A 23,815-nucleotide genomic window follows, 5' to 3' on the forward strand; every position below is an offset into this window, starting at 1 on the left:
GCGTTGAAGTATGCCAGGCAGCCGTACCCAACTGTGTCCGAAACCAGACGGCCTGAACAACATTTTGGTATCTGTTCCTCCCCAATCTATCACTGTCTGTCTTGCTCTCTCTTTTCTCTCTTCTCTTAATCTTCTCATTATCACTTTCTCTCACGCTATCACTCTTCGCAGGATTGGAAGGATGGAGAGCGTGAAAAAGCAAACCTACAGTGAGAATGTGGCCAAGCAAGTGCCAGACCATCTGTGTGGTCAAGGACTTTTCTATTCCAGACACTGTCTGAACCTTAATTTTAATAACAAGGACTTGTGATGATAGACATGACATTCCTTACATCAAGTAACATTAAAAAGCTGGAGAAACTAATAATACACAGTCAAATGTTATGATTAGGCCTTACCGATGCAACTAAAACTGTAAAATTTGTTGGTGTCAGAGCAAAATGTGCTGCAGAATGTACCTGAAGGTTAATTGTTTGTCACAGTGAAGACACCTGCTGTTGTTGTTGTTGTAACTCAGGTACTGACGGCAATTGGGCAATGGCACTGGTCACTTATAATGGCAACTACAGAAAAATATACCTATATTTATTCAAGGATGTTTCCGTAAAGTAATATTTAAGCTCTTTTAAAGTAATACACTGGCCCCAGTAACACAGGTTCACACATTCATATCTGGAAGCTTTCCACTCCACCACAGTCTGTTCTGTTGGCCACTGACCAGCTCTGGAGGAGCTGAAAATTAACGGTCTAGCTGAAGGTCATCCCATGCACATGTGGGTATTGTGGCCTATTAGAGGTTCTACACAAAATAATCAGGGAGTCACCAGAAACCTACAATATCACTGCGTGACCATCATTTTTTGCAGAAAAGTAATTTTGTCCAGAAGTTGGTGAGGTATCGTGTTTTGGACAACAGTATTTGAGAGATAAACTGACAGTAGGTACTCATGCCAGATACCAATAGCGAAAAGCTATTACATAGCTATTTGGCTGATACGGTTATTCAGGGTAATAAGATGACCAGGGTGTACAGGAACCTCATTCAAGTCAATCTGATTTTAGTACACTGGGCCAGTTCTCTATAATCTCTTTCTGGTTAAATACAACTTAATTGAATGTAGTTGATTCCCCCTGAAGGCTGGTTTATAGAGTAAATACGGGTTCTGTGAAATAAATCAGTTCAGTTTGGACATGGTGAAGTGTAGTTTACTGATGGTGAATGGGAAACTGGAGCACTGAGTACTAAGCTAACTTAATATGTAGGAAAATTAAATAGTATACAAAGACCTTCCTTTTTCACGATGCTATTAAGAAGGTTTAATGGGCCCAAACTTTTTTTTTTCTTATTATAGAAAAGAAAAATTGGCATATCGTAATGTATTATGAGAAGAAAGACCCAGTCTACGAGAGACAAACACATTGCAGCAATTCTGCCACATTTGCCAGCTTTAACGTGGGGGCAGGGAAACTCCAGATGTTCCTGTTTATTCTGGGTAGAGGTCGTGAGGAGAGACTCCTAATGGGTTTTTCTACTGAAGTAAGCAGGTTGAACCACAACTGCAGCAATGGTCTGTTGTTTCCCAAGACAAGAAAGAGGGGACAATAATCATACCACTGTACATAAGTCATGACTGAAAAATGACTTTCAAAAATAAATGAATGAAATAAAGAAGGCAAAGTGCTTTTCACCTCCCCATCCCAGAATTTTTAACCCACACACAGAGACGCTCACAGACATGTACAGTGGTGGTTAAAACTACTGTCTAATAAACTATACGCACCTCAGCACATCTGGGATCAATTCTACAACGTGTCTTTAATATTGTCTTGGCCAGCTTTATGTTTCAATAAAGAAAAAAGACAACTGTGCACTTAAAAAATGCATACTCAGACAGAGAGAGACAGAGGGAGGGAGAACATGCGGCAGTAATCGCCTTTGCATCCATGTGTGAGGTTGTTAAGCCACATTGACAGAAAATGACAGTATTCCCATAAGTGGGTGAAGGTTAATGTGTTGTGAATTTGACCTATTTCAGATGTTCGTGAGATTACCTAAGAAAAAAACGCCTACAGGACTCTAATATTAATGCCTGACTGATCTTACATCCTTGTTCTTATTATCATTTTTACAGGTTTATTATAAAGTTTATACATGAATATACAGCTCACATGTCAGGAAAGTGTTTGGCTAACTTGTGGATATTGGATATTGTATGGTCACTCATGCACATCATTCCAGTCTGTTGCATTGATCTGTTTATTTCCAGCCTGTCAATTGGACGTCTGCAGTATGGACCTGGGTGTCCCAGTTTAAAAGCCAGCCTCATTTCACTATCCTCTAAGGAGACACATGCTTCATTTTGGATATGATTCCATAAGGGACGTTCTGTTGGCCTCGTCTCCTCCCTCTGAAGCTGCTCACTTCCTGAGTCATGCTCACTGGATTATTTGCACTGTCCTCGTTTCTGTGAATCTCAGTTTTTTGTGTTTTAGTGTTTTGGATACAGTATGCAGTCTAATCCCACAGTCTTAATACATCCTCCCTTCATGAAGGCTGTACTGTAATGTTGTGAACATAAACAAACATTCTTCATTTCTGCTGGACAGGTGGATTTGTCAAGGACATCAAGCTAACTTGATAGTTTACATGTGTATGCTGTTTTGGCCTAGTTAGTTAGCTAGTTAGCTCTCTAACAGCATTTGCTAACCCTGTAAGTGCTCATTTGGTCACTACTAGCTTTTGTAACTGTCTTTTATTGTGTTTATGCTGTGTGTTTTATCAGTTTATGCAGCTGTATTTGCTCAGTTTGATATTGCTGTTTATGTGATAACGAATAACATATATAGAGTATGCTAACATCTTTTTTTTTTTATTTACATGATAAGTCATCTGGAAGACTTGTTCAAATAATTTTTAATGCCCTGCCTATGGAGTTAGGACCATCAGTAATTACCAGCTATTCTCATTTTATCTTATCACAAAATATCATTCTTACTACAAAATTACAGAACTCAACCTACTGCAATGAACAAGTCTAACAAAAGCTAATATCATTAGCATTGCCAGGAAAACTACTGATTTCATTTAATAGCACTGCTATCTTTAGTTTCACTTGCTTTATCCTATAATCTCCAACCAGCAAATCTGCTATATTTCTCTGGAGTAGTAGAGAAAGTTGGGGTGAGGTCAGAAATATTTACAGGCTTTAATATTTGGAGAAATACAGTAAAGATACATTTTTAAGTTTCAAATCTAATCATAAGAAGCTGCTTTATTTTTGCAGGTCTTTCGTTTTCTCAGCAGCTTCACCTTAAAAACAGCCTTTTCCCTTTGACACTGTGGAATAAAGTAAATAATTACTACTGCTTTAGGGTGGTAAAGGGTTGCTGCACTGCAACTCCCAGCTCCGGAGTTCACAGCTCGTACATTAGTCTTCATTGTGAAGCTTGTTGTCAGGGTAAGGTGCTCAACCTATGTGAGTGGATGAAGGACTACAAAGGAAACAGCAATGGACTGAAATGACTATTAGAATTTTTGTGAGTTCAATATCAAAATGAGTTTATACTTTGGAAAACATGCTCTCACACACTGTCAAAAGTGATCCCCTTTTACAGCCCACTCTACTTTTCATTGTTATTAAAGTGACTCACAGTCATATAAATGGAAAAACAGTTAGCTTGCAGCCTTGGTGGCGCTGATTCCACCTCTTGTACAGACTCCGAACTATTCTGGCTTGTTTGTGGTGTTCACTGTTGCAGATTAGCTCACAGATTATGTATGTACTTTTTCAAGTAAGTAATGTCTAAAGCACTGTTTAACAGTCATCAAACTTTGTATAATAAATATAATATGTATATAATATTAATCCTAAATATGCCTAATGAAGACCTTCAGATCAGCAGCTTCTAAACACACATCAAACATACAAACGAGCAAATATTAAAAGTAAATACAATAACTCAATACAAGAAGTGTTTACAACAAAAACAACAATGGTTGTACATAGTATTAACCATCTCTATTCACAAACAATGTACATGTACATAAATACGTGATCAGGCACTTCAGTCCAGCAAACCCCCTCAGCTGCAGTCAGCACAAACAATGGAGGAGAAAGGCTGGAATGCAGACACAGCTGCTTCTCAGCAGAAAACCGTGCAGAAAACAATAATACACTGAGAAAATGCATACAGTAGGTCTACATGTAATGATGTCCACAGGGGTTCCCTAAGCAAGAGCACAGAACTTCTTATCAAGAAGCCAACACATGATAATACAAGTTTATTTCACAAACCTTTTTCAAAAACTAGGTAGAGGTGAGGTTTTAAATAAACTGGAAAAATTAACATAAGGTGTAAAACAATGTTCCCGTGAAGACACATCTAACATGGTCATTGAATTTTTAGAGAATTCAGCATGAATCAGAAATGTATCTTTTATCAATATCATACAAACATATCTAAAATAAATTTATTAAACATGTTATGGTGAATAGCTATCTCAAATGACAAGTAGCAGAGAATATAGTTCATGTTTCACACTAGAGTAGCATGAATTCTAATGTCCAATAATTTCTAAAGGCTCTTTGTTTCTGGCCTCTGTTATTGGACTCCTTTCTAGACAGACAGGCATCCTCTCTGTGTTACCATAGTGACAGCAATAAAAACGGAGACAGGAATTAATAACAAATTCTCCAAAATGGGAACTGATTGACATTTATAGAAATTTGTCACTTGTGAATAAAAATATCTGGCAAATGTTGCTGCCTACACAAAGATTTTCAGTACAAATGTACTTTATTATACTTTATGTAATGTTATATACTTTGTTAGATTACTAACTCCTTTATTGGTGTAAGCAGGGTCAAAATTTCTAAGATCAGTAAACAGCTTCTCTTCACTCACTTGGTCATGAGAAGGGCGTATTGTTCAGTTTACGCTATCTGCCCTAGATTCCATTCCCTACGCAAAAACACCCTTACCAACAACTAGCAGACTGTAGTGCAGCAAGAACAACTAACTTTCCATCAGCGAACGCTGCTAGTGCAAGAACAGTTTCTGCAGCGCCACCTGCCACCTGATCTCTTCAAATGTCAAATAGACTCCATCCTTGCTTTGGCCAAACTCGGCTGTGGCTTTAACCTGACATTTTCACCATTTACTGTAGCCTTTATAAGAGGCTTATGCTTCATGTGATCACAGGCTCATGAGTTGATTCAGAACAGTGATCCACAATGAATAGCTAGCTGGAAAAAGTACTCGCCTATACGATACTTTTTGTGGATCTCATTTGAACAGCATTGAACTGACTGTAGCACAGATTGTTTGATAGTCCATAAGAATTGTAAAAATTCTGCCTAAAGAAGGAGAGGGAATAGTAGACACATGAGGTAAAGACAGGATAAAACTGAAGCGTTGTGTGCTACAAAGACTGATCTATATTTACACTGCGATCTGTGCCCATAGGCGAAATACAGAGCTGAGTTTGACCCCAGTGAACTCCAATGCAGATGTCTGCGTGTTTGAATGTGTGAGTGAAAGAAAGCGTGTGGGTGGTAGTATCATCCTCTCTGGATGAGCTCTCACTCGTTGCCCCACTCCCCACTCATTGCTCTCTTATGTTCGCTCAACTCGTCAGCACTGTCTCACTCAGTGTAGAATACAATTCTGCCTAAAATCTAATATAAACAAGGATTAATTCATAAAGTGTATGTTAAAATGTGCTTCATCATGTTTTAACGAGGGTCTTACCAGCATAGGAAATCACGGTACATCATATCTGATGGTTTACATGTATCGCCTTTTGATAGTAATGCAGTAATAAAATGAAAAATACTTAGCATACACTGCTGCTATTGTCATCCTCATGCTTGGAAATGTGATGTGGGATAAAATTACATAAGTAGATTCCATGACCCTTCATCATGCCTCCCAACCAGACAGCTACTGTTCCAGTGAGAAAACGAACCACCCTGATTCTCACTGCTGTGGCACTGCAGCAGCCTGATTATCCGACACGTTCTGACCACTGCAGCATCTATTCAATACACAGCACAATTTTAACTGGAAGAGCTTAGTATAATCAATGCCTCATATTAATCAACTGGCTTTTAGAGATTATTTTATTTTAATACAATGATAGTCTTATAGCCATTTTTCATATGAGTTCTGATAAACTTGTACCATAGAAATTTTCTTTCTCTTGTTCCAAAGTGTCATAAAAGTAGGTTTGACACATGAAATTGCAGTAATTATCTGGTAAAGTTCAACTGCAATTTCTTTTTTCTAACAGAAATAGCTTCTCTAAAGGTGCGGCAACCCATTCAGTGCACAAAATCTACAAAGTCAAAGACTATCTGATGAGAAGGCCTTGTGTGCCAGTATAACTCTGTTGTTAGAGCCACAGCCGTTGTGTTGCCCTCTAACCAGGACGGTGGGTTAAAGAAAGGAAAAAAAAAAAACAGATAGAAAGAGAAAACTGTAGGTTTTACTTATAGTACAGAATGAAAGCTGAAATCTACAGGGACATACAAGCAAAGTCCCCACTGTTTTGTTCCCCAAGCAAAAAACACAGGAAGCACATCCTATGTCCTGATTGACACACACACACACACACACACACACACACACACACACACACACACACACACACACACACACACACACACACACACACACACACACACACACACACACACATTCCATAGGAGGGGAAAGAGGATGCTCGTAATAGCGTCTTCACTTCCTCTGTTGGATGCTCAATAATGATTTCTTATGATTCTTTTAATGTCAAAGTCCAAAGAGGACTCCAAACACTTTCATCCAACAAAAGCCACAAAAAAGCTTTCTCTTGTGCACTTTGCCATGAATTCCAGTCATAATTTGGTGATAAAAGTTTCCTACTATACGAGTGTGTTGACCGTGTAAATACATTTGCAGTGTCTGCATGATTTATGCAGTGACACAAGAAAAGAAGACTGTCCCAATTATTTTGGATATAGACCTCAGGCTTTTCACACAGATTTGAAAAGTACAGTTTTACAGACACACACAGACACACTGAGCAGGGTAAGGAAGCTTTCTGACAGGCAATGAGCTCATGAGATCTGAATGTCTTCCTGTGGTGAATGCTTTTCTGTGGCTTTCTTACAACTATTTTTTTCTCTTTTATTCTCACACTTTTTGTCTGCCCCCTCCTCACAAACACAACTGTCTCTCCCCATGTTAATTCTTTTATCCGTTCCATTTAGAGTGAATATAAGAAACACAAAAGCTTAATTCTGGATTTAGTATTCGTAATCTGCTAAACGGCTGTGTATTTTTCCTGCTCCAGGAATAGTAGGTTTTGGGTTGCTAGGTTAGCGAATTAGCTCTCAGTTTAATGTGTCTGCCTGTGTGAGAGAGTGTGCGGACCAACATTAAGCTTGACAAATGGCCAGTGGTCTGAATCAGACTCAATTAAGATTTATACATGGAGAGGTGCCCTGAAAAAGAATGTAGACAGGGTTTGATTTGTTTGTGTATGTGCACAATTTTCTACAGCAAATGTTTATTTTTCTATTTTGATTTGAAAAAATAAAAAATAAATAAATCACTGAAAAAGCAAATGAGTACGACACAGTATAGTCACTGACATGTGTCGGAACTTTCATTTGAAGTAACATATCTTGAATCGTTTTATGGTATGGCAGTCTTAATAGCCTTACAGTTACCATCAGAAGCTGTACCATAAACACTCTGAAAATGGCTTTCAGACATCTTTCCAACCACATGTGTGGCTGACATCAGTGCAGTTCGGTGCCTCCTTCATAATTGGGGTGTTTGCAGATATGTAATTGCAAACACACTTAACACAGTCGAAATGTTACTTTGGATTATATAGAATTCACGTCAGAAGGTTAAATATGAACTCTTTTCTAGAGAGAAAAGTGTGTGAGTTCCTGTTCTAAGCTTTGATTTAGGTGGTTAAAGTTCAAACAGGATAAGGGTGAGGTTACTGTTGTGATACAGATGGTTAAGATTTGAGTTGTGAGGCAGAAAATGAATAAAGTCATTAAGAGACCTCAAAAGTGTGCGTACTTGTAAACTACATCCCACAGTCACACCGTGAGGCCTTGACTTCCTGTTTGGAATGAAAAGCAAGTCTTGATTAGTATATAATAATATTTTAGGTAAATAATTAAGATAAGATTAGGTTTATATTAAGGGTTGGTACATCTACAGGACCTGAATGTAAGTCCATGTAACACTCTCTGAAGTGTGTGTGAGTTATAATTAATATATCAGTTTATCTCTGCATGTATGTGTCATTTATCATATGGACTCAGCGTTAGCTGACGATTCAGTCAATCTGCTGGTGAATAAAGAGAGGTTCTCCAAATCCATTCTTCTCCTCTTTGTTTTGGTCATTGTTCTTCTCCTTCAGCGTCCCTCAGTCCTGTTTGTCTCTCCCTCCCCAGACCTGGCACACTGCCCCTCCTGTGGTATCCAACCTAAAAACAACTGGACCATGTAAGGGGTTGCCATGCAAATAACAGCTTTATAATGAATTGGGTATTCAACAGAACAGTCAAAATGTTCTCTACAACTATATCTTTGCCAGCAACTCGACGTTATGCTTTACAGCATGTCTGCTAAATGCTTAGAAATAGCTGAGAACAAAACGGGGAAGCAGAATTCGGTTCTTGTGTATCTTTGTTGCCTGAAGTCTCTGGCTGGAGGTCATTGCCAGATGAGAGTTCAAGGCCTCTCCCTTTCTGTAGACTAAGAGCAAAACTAAAACTGAGTTAAATCAGGACAAAAATCAATGCCAGAGCTGTTTCCCCCTGAGGTGTTGGAGGACACTGAAGTAGTCCTTCATAGAGCTAAGTAAAGGCAGTGTAGTTTTACTGTATGGGCATATTCTTAGTTGTATCTTATGTAAAGGAGCAACAGAGAGCTGCAGGGATGTATTATGCTATTTTGTAATCATGTGAACTTGCCTTAAGGATGTAGACACAAGATCTCTGATACTCTGCACCAATTTGGTAGCAATGCAAGAAGCCCACCTACGCATAATGTGTCTGCCAACTCACATTTGTGCCCTCCCACCAAAGTCCACACACTGATGCACACACAGACAAACACACAATCACAAAGCAGATGAGAACAGATATAGTAATAATAATCTCATCCTGTGCCCTGATGTGCTAGTTGTGTTGGCAGTTTTCTGTTACACCACTGAGGGCAGCAAGCTATATGCAGCACTAAGCATCTCTTCCCTCATAAAACCCATATTATTTGAATTTCATTTCAATATTTGCCTGATTTCCATGTCACAGCAAAACATTTGGAGTTTCAACAAACTATAGAAATATATATTATTATTAATATTAAACCTCATTCATCCCAGTGATAAAAAAAATGAATTACATAATCTAAATAACACAGGACAAATTTATTCTGAATCAACTACTGAAGCTCAAGACAGCTTCAGTCTGCAGGGTGACCTTTGGTGGATTCAGCATTTCATTGTTAAATAAAAATACTTTACCACCATAATACATATACTAAATAGAAATACTATTTAAGAACACATTTAGTAAAACCTCAAGTGCTGTGTAAATAAAATGCTAAAAAAAAAAACACTAGTTCAACCCTAAAACTTCAGGTTTTGTAACACAGTCTCAAGAATACGATAATGAATATGTTTAGACAGAAAAAATATTAGTGGGGGTTGTATACATCAATAAAACTACAACAGAATGCTGGAAAAACTTAAGAAAACTAAAATGAACATATCATCCCAGCACAGTGGCGCTATATCTTGGTTTATTTGACATAGACACATAAGAGGGTTCTTAAACGTGTAGTATAATAACATCATGTATTTTTGAGATGAATTGTACAGTATTTTACAAATCACAATGATTTTCAATTTGAGGTGTTATGATGATTTGTAGCAATATATGGGATAAACTCCCAGCCTCAAAGAAATTATTGACGGGGACCAACGTGTCGGCCTTAAAGAGCTAAAGAGCTTATGGTCTCATCTCACACAGGACTCTGCCCATGTTTGAAAGCAAAGGCCATGGATGGCAGTGACCTATTTTCTGAGTCTGCACATTTGGAGCGGCGTGAGTGGTAGTTTCTCTCTCTCTCAGTTTGTTTTATCTGTCTTTAGCAAGAGAAAGGGAGACATGTAGATAATTCTCATTTAAATCTGTTTTTGGTCAACAGGATTCATTTATTCCACACATATTAAATAACAACATGAACAAGTCTACACCCCAGTGAAGTCCCAAAGTCCTACTTTAGAGAAGTATCACAAAGTGTTGAGTAGCCTGTATAGTGTACAGTTTGTTAAATCAGCACATAGGAACTTTATTTAGAGCAACGATGTTTAGATTTAATAAATCAAGTTTTTGACTGATTGGTATGCAGATGTGCTAACGAGTCTGAGGAAACAAACAAGTGGCAAGCCTTCCTGTGTTTTCATGTGTGTCATTCTGTGTTTAGATGATATGTTAGTGCTCATAAGCGAACACAGCATAAACACTACTGTATGTGTACATTTTGGCTATCTCATACAGGTGACATCACTGTCGTGCTCATGAGATGTGTAAATGTTAGGAGGTCAGGTCAGACGTTCAAAACGTGATCTTCTACTTCTACTAATTACAGAGACTGTCTTTGTAGAATATTGTCAGTATGTATCTGTGAGCTGAGGGCTAAAGGCTGTTTAGCCCTGTCAGCATAGAAGCCTTCGTCCTGTCTCCCTCCCAAGGTGACTTTTCTGCTGTTGGCAGGCAGAGCAATGAAAACAGCTCCCTCGGCTCTCCCTCTCTTCCTGCTTCTCCCACCCACCCATCATCTTTTAGATACCACTGAGTAATTTGCTTTCATTTCTTTTTACAGAGATGTCAAGGCACATTTTTGTCCTTTTTCTTCACTCCTTCCCCCTCACTTCATTTTCATAATTGCAGGTAGAAATCAAAATCCATAAAAAACAAACATAGGTATATTCATTAAAATTCTCTTCAATGCCTGTGGCCTTGTCTACCATCAGATTTAGGTTTTGGACCAGTGCCAATGCATGAACACCTGACCTTTTCCTCTTTCAGTTCTCATAGTGGAGAATGTCCACCTACACAGCAGCACAAACCTCCCACACAATGTCTCTCACACAAAAGCAGGAAAATTGTACTTTGAGGGGAATTGTCTGTGAATTTGTGTGGTTTTGAATTAGAGCGTTCAGACCAGAAACTTAAATTACACCATTATCTGCTAACAGAGATTTTGTGTGGAACTTGCAGGTGTGTGACCATAAGGGAGTAAAGAGGCCATTGTCCAGTGTCCACAGTAGGTCATCTATTTTAATCCAGTGTAATTCTCTACATGGGAGTAGGTGTGCTAATTTTCTCTCTCTCTCCCTCTCTGTCTGTCTGTCTGTCTCTCTGTGTTAATTTATTAAGAGGATTCAACTGGCTTCTGCAGCACAGACTGTCAACACCAATGCACACTTGGGTGAAACATTCATCTAGGCATGAGACGCACACACACACAAAAACAAACACATGTGCTGTTGTCACTGACACTGTGTTAACTTACTGTACTGTATACAGTATCTATTTCCAGACAATTTACTACAATCTTAACCAAATGTATCTGCCTAACATAACACGTACTCTAACTTAAGCCAAACATTAACCAGGAAGACAAATCCCAATTATAAAATCTAGTTGTCTGTGGGAACATCAGTGAGAAAGCATGACATGACTAAAGCACAGTGACGCTGCAATATAATACTTGATGTTATTAATGGTAGTTTTTACACTTTCTCTTAATTGGTACTATCAATCACTAACAAGGCTTTAGGGAATACACTTTACTCCCCGCAGCTTCCAGCAAACACAACACACAATCAGTGAGTCTCAGCTTCTACAATCTTTTATTTTTTGATAAAAATGAACAAAACATCTTTTCTAACCAAACCTGCCAGACATGATCACCCCAGTACATCCCAACATCAACTATACTGCACAAAGAATATGATTACTGCTTTTAAAAGGAAGTATCACACAAAATTACAGCACTTAAAACACACCAATTAGTTATCAAATGCCAGGTCGAATATTTACTGTTCTTGTCTGAATATAAAGTCTCTCTCTCTTTTAGCTCCTGAACAATAAAAGAATAACGTATCCTGCAGTATGTACTATATTAAATTGTTGCCAGCTTGTAAAACATGACAGATTAAAAAAATATAATCACAGACTTTGAGTTTAGTTTTTATTTGAACCTGTACTACTTTCTAATTGGAGCACAGTCACACGAGCACACGGCTAACACACATCCTCAGGCAGCAGCATCCTAACAACCTGTCTCTACCCAGCAACTCCAACACTACTCAAAAACTCATCTTCACTCCTCCACAGGCATAAACACACACATGAAAAACACCTTAGATAACCTTCACAGTCCAGTGTAACCCAAGTCCAAATCACTGGTGACATCATGAAAGTTGTTCCCCATCTAAGGCAGTCTTACCTTTGTGACAGTCATGCAGAATCAGTGGGTGAGGAGCAGTCCAGTGTCCCCTTCAAGCAGAAAGCAACGCCGCAGGAGTGGCACAGTGATGAGGGGGAGAGGAGGGCAGCTCTGCTGAATATGCAGAGAGAAGGAGAGAGAGAGAGAGGGAGAGAGAGAAGAGGAGGGGACAGACAGGTTAGTGTGTCTCGCTCACTAAGTACGGAGGGGCTGATTGCTGCTGCAGTGAAGTAATGGCTGGCAGTCAGCATGCAGTCGGTTACTACAACAGGGAAAAGCTCCTCGCTAGGATACACCCCTCCCTCCTCCCTCACCAGCTGCACACACGCAAAGACACACACTGATAATGCCCTGGTCTCAGTGATGGGCTAATACAGCTTATTGATGAGCAGTCAGGAAGGGCTGCAGAAGGGGGTGGGAGCAGTGCTGCTTGGGACAGGAGTGGAGAAGACTGCAGAACAGAGAGAAAGAGGGAGGGAGTTGGATGCTGTGTCGCAGTCTGCTACTCAGGCGTGTAGCTAGCTGCACATCATCCGGTGTGAATAAACGTTTTTTCTGACTCACAATATGATTGAGTGACACAAGCACTGATAGGAGAAGACAAGAACATTTTTACTTTTAGTAACAGGTGGAGTCTGGAACAGTGAATAGAGGTATTTGTACATGTGAGACAGTAGAGAGACTTAGACACATTCATATATACATAACAATATACATATTCTAAAAATAAAAGTTTAAAACCTTTAACCTTCATCCAATGCCAACATGTATCCTTTAGCCTCACCCCATATTCCCCATATACGTTATCAAATTTCAGGAGAAACAAATAGTAACTATAAAATGATTGTAGTGTAAAATCAGTGATTCATTACAGAAACAAATTAGAAACTAACAAAATTAGTTATTAAAGCTTTAGATTTACACATATCATTATTCCACGGTTGTATCTGAGTGCAACACATTGAATTACTTCCTTAATGTGATGTCTTCATTCTGGACAACTTGTCTTATGTGTTCTTGCAAGGACACAAATCTAGTAGCACAAAGACAACCACCCACACTTTCAGAGTAACACATCTCTGTCATAGTAATTGTCTAAATAGAGGGATGCTAGAAACAGGCCAAGATTCCAACTCAGTTACCATGGCTTAGATAGCTGTGCGAGACTCTTCTCTAGTAGCTGTACACCACAACACTCACTTTGTTCTGAGCATCTACATGTACGCACTCTTGTGTGCGCTGTTAAGTGTCTGTACATCCAAAAGCTCACCAAAAGAGACAAAGTCAGAAAATGGACTGAATAACATGACAGAAACTGTCCTTTGTAGACAGGCCACTATGTATTTGTTCTGTTTTTTTTTTTTTTTTGTCTTACTGTGGTACCCAACCATATTGTTTTTCAGTAGCAGCTTGGCTCCTCAATCTCAGGCTTTAGGAGGTCTCACTCTTAGCATTTCCTGCCTTGAACAATAGTACTTCCTGTGTCAATTCATGTTATGGGTGGGTGACTTCAACATCTATATATGAAAACCTCTAGAATAAAACTAAACTGCCACATAAGTTGTGGTAAGATGTACCTTTGTTGTCTGTTAAAAAGAATGCTTTATTACTGATAAAATGTTAAATAGTATTATAGGTAGTACCAAACTCTTAAAGAAACTCCAAGTTTACAAGAGGCGTGGTATTAGTAATGCTAGTGAGTCATTTCTGTCACATGCACCAGTATGATTTAGTGTGAAACTTACATGTTGTGCCATAGTCCTGCTAGAAATCAATTTCCAATTTACACCAGGAAGAGACATCATCTACTGGGCGGAGGTGGCAAATGTGGGAACTTGCAGACCTGCAGGATCTGCAATGTCTCATATATTCCAACATGTCTAAATGCTCCTATTCAAAGAAAATCAAGGAGGGAGGAAGAAACAATTTTCCAAATTTGAAAGTGAATGAAGCAGCATTGATTTTGTTAAACAGTATAATAAACAGTGGTCACTGTCTGGTTTAGCTGTTTGTTTTACACCTGTAGTTCATATTTAGCTGTTTGCTGCCCTCTTGTGGTGAAACCCTAATACTACGTCCGAGTTATTATTGCTGTCATTACCGGTGTATTTAAAACGTCTTTATTTCTTTCAAGACAAAATATTTATAATCATGACTATAACCTAACAAATGAAAAACAAGAAAGAATTTCAAAAAGTATATATATTTTGAGAGCAACCATAAAAGTCGAGTTCATATTATTCAGCAGTCAGTAAATGGCCAGTGTGAATTTCTGTCCAACGTGACGAAGAAACATACGCTTTATGAAACTATTTTTGTCTTCTGAAAGACTAATAACCGAAATAAACAACAGCAATAAAGTCAACTCATATCTTACCCATGGGGTTAACGATAGCATGTAACAGCTAATGTTAGCTTGTGGACACAACTGACAGCATCATGGTATCACACAGACAGATAGCTGTACATCTAGCTACTCTTCCTGATATACAAACAGAAAAATACCAATATAACACACCTGTACGTGACAGATAATATTTACAACACTTTAAAAGACACTTTCTCTACAACTCTTATTTTGTTTCTTACGCTCTTTGACCGTTCCCATGGTTACAACTTCATGGCGACCGGAAGTGACACAAGTCGTAATGAGCGGTGAGAAAAAGCAACGAGTCTGTTATGTTGCTGCAGTATGTTGTGTTTGTTTGTTTGTTTGATGCTGATATGGGAGTTTTTATATGAAATAGGAATATATTTAAAACCAGGTAAGTGTTGTGCTCCAACCTGCAAAGGTTTGTCATTTGTCTTAACTGTGACTAGATAGTTAGCTAGCTAGCTAACTTTAGCCATCAGTGGAAAAGTGTGTCTCTTATCACACATTACTATCAACCTACTAGTATTTATTGTCTGGTAACAGGTTACATATAGATAGGTAGATGTTACATAATGAAGTAAAAAGGAGTAAATATAACGCTTCCTGCACAGACTCAGTTTTATTTAGACACAATAATATTGATATTGTTAAAAAACGAACCATTGAAAAAACATAATTGAAATCTATGTGTGGATATGAAGCACGATTTAAGACTTAGTAATATCTCAGAAGTTGAATTAATCTGCAGGAAAAATTGTTTAAAATGTCTAAATCAAGTGTGGAAAGACTCTCAGCTGGCTATAAAACATTTGCAAGCTGGGTTAGGGTTAGGGTTAATTAATATTGATGAATTAATATTTATTTTCATGTTTTAATGACAGTTTATGTTTTTTTCCATTTTCAAATTTCTGATGTATTTCTTTCTGTTTGTCTCCTGCCATTCGTTATCCAGCCACCAGATGCCGTCAAACTATTCCTCTTCAGTCTTCCCTTCAGCCTTTTGCTCCCTGAAAAAAAAATCCCGTCTTAGTGTATCTCTGTTTGTGCTGTTCATGCTGTTCTTTCCATTTTGCTGGCTACTTGTATTTGGCTACTTTTGTTCCACCCACTTCATATCCACCCCCCCACAGCACGGAGCTTGTATGTGTAGGAAAATGTGGGTAAAGATTCATTTATAGGCTGTCCCAGAGATCAAGTGTTTCTGCAAAATGGTAAAACTGATCTGTCATGCTTTTTCTCAATGCTTGAGTTTTTCTTTTCTTTTACATTTTCACCTACTAATATACAGGCTGTTATAGATCAGTCTATGACTCCTCTAAAGCTGATAAAGCCTGTAATTACAGTACTTCAGTTAAAAATTGACACCAATAAGATCTGGAGTTTGACTTCTTAAAAACCTGATCTTGCAGGCCTCACTTTTTCTGATATATTTGTACTTGGATTTCCTTCATTGTTCTATTAATCAGTTGATGCCCATTAATTCTCCTTGAAATCTCTCATGAGTCATTCTCTGTCGAACGTGTCTGAGACAGTGGTCTGAAGGCATTATTTAATCCATCCGCCTAGATGATGACTGTTACAAAAGACCAAACAGATGAATCTGATATAACCAATCACTCTACCACTGACTCAGGCCGAATTCCTCTCACTGAAAACTGGCAATGATCTGTAAACCACTAAAGAAAATCAGAAAGCTCACCTAGAGACTCCTGTGTTAAGGCCCCTCTTTTGGCTCACCATTGAGAAACCACAGTGTAATAACAGTTAGTGGGATGACTAATCTGGCAGACTAAAGGCTGCTTGCATAGACAACTTAAAAACTGCAATGTAAAAATAATTTCATGCTTGAGGTGAAGATGACATATGGGATTGAAGAATGCCATCCAGCATTCTCACAAACCGAGCCGTAACATCGTCCTGTGGCTAATGCTTTGGTTGACCTCAGTGGCTGCAAATGTCCTTTCTTAAACGCCATAAACCAAGACAAAAAACGTGTTACAACCAGTAATTACAAACATAATTTAACAAATTATTAATGAGGGGATATGCATACTTAGACTGTGCTATATAAGCAAGTCTACACTCAACTGCCTTAATGGGTCAATGTTTAAAGTAGTAATTGACATTGCAACAAATCCACAGCACAAAATCTCCATAACCGATTGTCTGCTTTTTAATTAATTCAAAATATAAACAAAATACGTCCTGGATTAAAGGTGGCATTGTGTTTCCCATATGCTACGTATAAATTATACTCTTTTCTGTGTAACTGCTGAATTTCTTTTTTCTTTGTTCGGTTTTCTTAGCTCGTCAGCGGGAGAGAGACGGATAGGGAGGATGGAGAAGAACTAAGACAATGATATACAACTAAGGTATGTGGTCTGATTTTAATCCAGATCTACAGTATGTGACATGCACCAAAACGAATTTAACCACCACACTGGCAAAGTCCTTATTTGTGGAAAAAGCCCCCCACACCCCACCCCCCATCCCCCCTCCACCCGATCGTTTAACGCTTGCCCAGAGAAATTGTTGCTCTAGTGGAACATTTAATGCACAGGCGCTCGAATTTCGTCTTCCCTATTGCACGGCACAGTGTTCCAGCCAGCCACAGTCTGCACACAAACCACTTCCTATCTCTGAAGTACAGTGAAGAAGTAGAAGAAGAAGGGGGATGGTTTGAGTAGGAACACAACGAAATGGAAGCAAGCAAAGTAACTGATAGAGGTTGACAGAAATAGGAAGTACAAGAGCAAGTGGGAGTGAGAATGATTGAGGTTCTAATCAATCAGTCTAATCAGCGGTTTCTTCAAAAGTTGTGACTTTTTGTGCAGGTGATATGTAGCTTAACCTTGAATAGACAGTCCAACAGGTCACTCACTCAATGTACAACCATACTGCTCCAGTCTCGCCTTCTCTTTAAGCCATTTTCCACACATATTTAATGCATCCAAGTCTCCTCTCCAGCTATGTCCCCCCGCCCCCCAGAGCCTGTCTTTTGCTTTCTGTTTTTTTTACCTGCTGGTCACTGGGGTGGATTTACAGAATCCTCTAATGGGGAAAAAGGCTCCCAGATGTCATCAGAACCCATTTCAGTAAATGACAGATTTCAGATTTTGCTTTTAATAATAAAATTTGAAGAAGAAAAAAATCATTAAACATTATTTCATTTTGTGGTTAAAGTGACATGGTCTGAAATGGTTTTTTTTTCAATTTATATCAATAATTTACCATGGGGTTTAGTTTTTCTCACTCTGCAAGATCACCCAGACTGAGTAAGGAGACACACATATACTTTTTTCTATTTCTCTTCTTTAGTTGTCACTGGGTATCTGTTTCTTTTCCTCTCTCATTCACGTTCACTAGGCACCGAGTCTGGAAAACAACAAACTCACATAAAGTCAATGATAGTACAAAGGCCCTTACATGTGGTAGCAGTTAAGCTGATCTTTGCAATGCCGTAGTCTTTAAATAACAAAAAAAATGAAAAAAAAAGAAACTCAAATAAAGTACCGCCAGTAGAAAGAGATAACTTTCATGCCATACGCTTCACCAAGGTACAAATGATTTTCCATTATATGGTTTTAGTTTGGACAGAAAATAAAAACTGCTGCCCTACTCCCTTATCTTCTCTTCACAGCAACTAACAGCTATATATGTGGCTGGTATAAAAGTCAGTAAGCAGGACAAAAAAAAAATGTAGGTTTACATATTTCAAAGATAATTCACATTTTGAACAAATCTTAATGTGATGACATTCAACACTGCCCTTCTGTATAATTATTTCGCAGGATTCATAAATTGATTTTCAAGTGAATGTGGTGTCAGTAATTAAATAACTTTATTCAGAGAGTCAGTCCTATTTAAAACCTCCTAAATTCAGCACAAAACATGTTTTTCTTTTGTATTTTTGTTTAAATCTACAATCGTGAATTATTTGCTTCAGTCCTCTGTTGCGATAACAGTTCAACAAAAACAGTGGCATGGATGTGGTTGTGTGGTCTTTTTATCTCAAAAGCAGCAGGGACAGACCGGCCAGTTTCTAGTCCAGCACTAAGTCCAATGGCCTTTCTTCTTTTGGAGCAGCTCCTCTTGTTGCTTACACAGCTTGTTGTACAGCCTGAAGTTTTTACTCCCAGACTTAGCACTAACAGGGGATGGCTTATCAAGCAGTGGAATGCTATTGAGCCTTCTGCAGAAGTCTGCACCCTTCCAGTGTACTGCCAAATGTAAAAACAAAAATGCCTGAATGATGTTTGCCTTTACTTAGAGGTCAATAGTAGGGTCAGTTACTTGAAAGCTAAAGATTTTCCAGTGAAAATTCAGTCTTCTAATATCTGGCACAATGAAAACTACTTCTAGGTAGTTGAGGAATAGAATGTCTCTGTGATCGTTAACAACTGGGGGATTTGTTATAATTTGGGTAAATGTGTGTCTGCTCTTTGTCTCCTTCATGTTTGTTGTTGAATTGTTTACATGAGATAGTGAGCGGCTTGAATCCTAACTGCTAGGGATTGACTGCCTTCCAACTTTCCTCCTGATTGTGTTTGATTGAGCTGGTAATCGACTCTGGAACGCGTGTGAAGTCTGATTAGTGCCAGCCGACTGTAACCAGTGGCATATTTATACCACATGGAACAAGTGACATAGTGCTATTCAGTCCAGCCATTTGCTGATTTATTATGATATAAGGACATTCAGATGTACAACAAAGGCATTCTATTAAAAACTCTAGTGATGACTCAAGAATATCAGTCATATTACACAAAACATTGCTCCAGATAGTGAAGTCTGTTGTTGATTATTATTATGCTTTTTCAGAATTTGGGATTCTGTGAGCTGGTGACTTACATAAATACTGTAGTTGCTAGACCTGGTTTAGGTTGAGAAGAAATTAAGGTAAAAGCTTCCAAGTTGGAGTTTCATCAAAATCAATGAGGCCTCTTTTATATAAGTTAGTTAAATTAGTGTGATTTATCATTGTTCCTAAAATGTCCATCTGTTATCAGCTTTGCCCTTTGAGAGTGTAGATGTCCCTCTCTGATGCTTTGTTATGTAGCAGCTAATAGTTTGTATGCTCATCACATCTGTGTGGAAACAGCTGGTGTTAGGAATATTTACTTGAAGCTGCAGGAGAGAATACAGCTGCTCTAATTAGGTAAGAGATTTGTTTGGCTTCAAGACCAAAAGCAATAATTTAATAGTCTAAATCTGTGTTTGCCATCCTGTTTATGTGATCAAACATCATAGAGGCTGATAGAGTGTAAATGATGGGAAAAGTGATGTTCTTGTGCTAGAAAAGCAGAAAGAGCACTGTATGAAGCTGAAGTCTACATGAGCATAATGAACTCAGTGCCCATAAACTGTGTAACTTAGCAGGGGGTTCCAACTCTTGACTTGTCTACCTAGAGCTGCACAGGGGTCCTACATGCTGAGCATGCCTAGCAGAGGGAAGACGCTCAGCATGTAGGACCCTGTGCAGCTCTCAAACCTGCTCTTGGAACTGTGCCATCTTCCTACAGTAAATCACAGGGCAGTAGGGGTTGTTGAAAAGTTTAAAAGATTGAGTTGGTATTTCCAGCTAAACAGTTAATTCCTGGATGCCAGCAGTTCAGTAGAGTCAAAATGTGACACCAGCCAGCTATATATATATATATATATATATATATATATATATATATATATATATATATATATATATATATATATATATATATATATATGTATGTATATATATATTTATTTATTTTTTTTTTTTGCAAAAAAGCTGTGCATTGCCTTTAGACCAATTGTAGTATATATGATGTCCATTATACTGTACAGTGTGTTAAATTTTGTATGTCTGGTATAATTGATAAGGCTGTGGTGTGTGTTTAAGCTGTAGTGTGTATATGGAGCTCACTAAATCTTGAGAGGTCCAGCCAGTGCTCAAGTGCATTTTATTAAGTCACTGAGAAACTAAAATCTAAATTTAGCATATTTCTTTCTTTATTTTTTATATAATACTTTAGTTCAAATGTCATTGGTGTATTGGCTGCACTTGATTCTGACAAGGCTTTGCACACATGTAATGTTTTAATAGCTGATTCTTTGTAAATTAAGTTTGTTCTCTGGAACATGTGGTGGCCAGAGACAACAATACTATTGTTCACTTATTTCACAATTTCACTGGGAAACACAGAATTCCCAGTACAGCTAAAGTCTGATGTGTTTGCTACTGAGAAGCTGCACTGCAGTGATGGAATTGTACTTTTGTTTCTGTCTTTTCAGGGGGACAGTTTAATTTATGCTTAATCAATCACAATTTCATTGTGTTTTAAAAATCTCAACAGAAACAACTAATACAAGTTGTGATCCATGACAGGCCTCACACTCTAATCTTGGCAAAAGGTTTTAAACACAAAACATAGATTAGTACTCATTTAGGGCAGACACCTCCTGCCAAAATCAGTAGTTCTTACAAACATAGTTATGAAACTGAGTCTGTCTCCTTATGAACAAATTAACTGCCAAAGTTGGTACAAAATAAACTGAAGATTTAAACTCTCCGGGATCATTGACTGCCAGGGTGTAAAACAACAGAAAATGCCATTACACATAGACTTTCCCTTTGGGAACACCACACCACAAGTAGTGTTGCATTATACATTGATGTGTTGACATAAGGATTGTGTTTAAAAGGTCTGTGAGAAGGACTTAACTTAGTGTTTGAGTGGTCAACCTGCAACAGATAATTGCATATAGGCTTCGTGAAACCTAATAATTACAAGCAGAAAATTGTAGACAGTTTGGTTTTCCATTGAGATCCAAGAGGTGAAAAAAGCAAAGTACAGTTTTTCCATCTGTCTGAAACAGGAGTATGTGTTCCCCCATGATAAAGACATGATGGACGCAAAAGTGTGTTAGACTATACAATGGTATGACTTAATTCTCTGTATGAGTACTTATGAGTTATTTGATTGGATATAGGAGTGTGATGAGTGACTTATCTTTTTTATTGTATTTCATTTGTGCATATGTCCTGGAAAGTGACACACCTACCAAATGTGACCTGTGTAAGAGCTGATCATATTTTATACGTTGAACACCATCTTCTCCCCAGGAATATATTTTATCTGTTAATAGGAAGCAGACTGGAAAAAAATCCTTACTGACATATAGCACATTACTGCGTCCATGGAAGTAATTTCATATGGGCAGCAAGGCTTTGTGTTTAAGCTGGGTGTTGAGAAACATGTCTTTGCCCTGAATCTGGATGTGTGAGCTTTGCGGCGTTCCATTGCCGTCCATCTTGTGGCGTGTGGCTGTATTTTCCACATTAGTCTATTTACCACTATTGCTACTGGCACAACTCAACCTGCACGATATCCTGCCAGAGATCTGGAAAAGTTATAATGACTCACGCTTAGACAGAAACATTTACTTCGCTCAATCTCTGTATGTAGCTCTTTATATTTTTGCATTTTCTATAAGCATTTAACTGCTACTGAGATTGTATCAGTTGTTAAATTATTGTCTTTCTATATGGGAAATTGATTTTATAAAACAGATCTGAACAGTGTGCTTAGATAAGTTGAATACTGGTGTAAAAATATTCCTTGAAACTCTATGTTTATGATTCTTGTGATGATTTTCCCCTCAAACTCAGTTGGATCATCACAGTGGCCAAATCTCATTACATTAGAGTCTTGGTATAGTAAAACCAATTATTTATTTCTAAAAAATAATAAGCATGTTAAATACAAATGTAGAGGGGGTGGGGCAGAAAGGAATCTTGATGACGCACTTAAATCACTGAACTGACGTATGCCCAGAATATGCAAAAAATCCAATTCAAAATCCTATTAAGATTTGTACATTGCATTTTACAAGTGTAAAAATCTCAATGAGACTAAAACTCCAATCTTGGAAAGCAGCTTTTTAGCAGTATGTCATGTCAGATACCCTGTGTATTAAGATAAGTAAAGTAGGTATTTGAAAAACAATCCAATATTGTTAATACAATATTTAGTGTTGTAGAACATCATTTACCATCATTTCTAAACGTCACAGCTCAGCAGAAAAGTCGAGTCTATATGTGAGTCGACAGGTGGCAGAGAGCTCAGGCATGCCTGGAATAACAGCAGGACAATGAGGACTGTGGACATTTTTTGATGGCAGAGGTCACAGCCAGATCATTGAATAAATGACTTTAGAAGACAGCGTGTTGGCGAGTTTTATGAATATGAAAAAAACCACGAGACGACGTTAAGTACCTGCTCTGCCCCCTGCAGGTCAGGCCCCCAGTGTTTCAGAGCATTGCTTATTTTATCATGATATTAAAACCTAATTTTGTACACTTGTTAATTTTTGTAATTCAATTTTGAGTGGGTGTTTTATAATACATTTTCTTATGGTTTGACTCAGAACATTTATTACTGCTGACTCCTGAGAAAACGATGTAGCTGTAAATGTGAGTGCAGCACAGAAATATCCAAACTAGGATATAAACTATGTAAAGCTGCAGGAAGGAAGTTGATTCTTTATGTTATGTTTGATTTGACAGGCACTTTTATTATTGTATTGTGTATATTTTTGTGACCAATATGTGAAATTACTGTTAACTGAAATGCTTATCTGCTAATGATGACTAAATGTAGGTCTTGACGTTTGTGACAAGAGGTATTTGAAGAAGTATTTAATGCATCTTGAGATATGTTTTATATCTCTAAAACACTGCAAGAAAACATTAGGCAAAGAAAATGAATCGTGGAATTGCATAACAGTTGGTTGGCTGCCTGTTTTTCTGCCAGCTCTGCTTATTTACCCCCAAAATAAGAAAAACTCAGCATATATCTCTGCCAAAGATACAACAGTAACTTGCACATAATTATATACTGTATGGGATGTTGTATTTCCACTTCAGCTGTGTTG

The 23,815-nt window shown here is 38.0% G+C and overlaps 2 protein-coding genes across 3 annotated transcripts in view; one reads left to right on the plus strand and one right to left on the minus strand.

The window, feature by feature from the left end:
• Positions 1–12,743, minus strand: part of coro2ba (coronin, actin binding protein, 2Ba) — a 33,013-nt gene extending 20,270 nt beyond the window's left edge. The window contains exon 1 of the mRNA XM_026378228.1: positions 12,529–12,743. Within this exon, the coding sequence (XP_026234013.1) occupies positions 12,529–12,543 (15 nt within the window). The 5' untranslated portion in view covers positions 12,544–12,743. The remainder of the gene's footprint in view (positions 1–12,528) is intronic.
• A 2,423-nt stretch (positions 12,744–15,166) lies between these two features.
• Positions 15,167–23,815, plus strand: part of itga11a (integrin, alpha 11a) — a 52,605-nt gene continuing 43,956 nt past the window's right edge. For both annotated transcript variants that reach the window (XM_026377480.1, XM_026377481.1), the window contains exons 1-2: positions 15,167–15,293; positions 17,209–17,274. The gene's annotated coding sequence lies outside the window, so the exon portion shown is untranslated. The remainder of the gene's footprint in view (positions 15,294–17,208; positions 17,275–23,815) is intronic.

The sequence above is a fragment of the Anabas testudineus genome, chromosome 3 (assembly GCF_900324465.2).
Source record: "Anabas testudineus chromosome 3, fAnaTes1.2, whole genome shotgun sequence".
Lineage (NCBI taxonomy): Eukaryota > Metazoa > Chordata > Actinopteri > Anabantiformes > Anabantidae > Anabas > Anabas testudineus.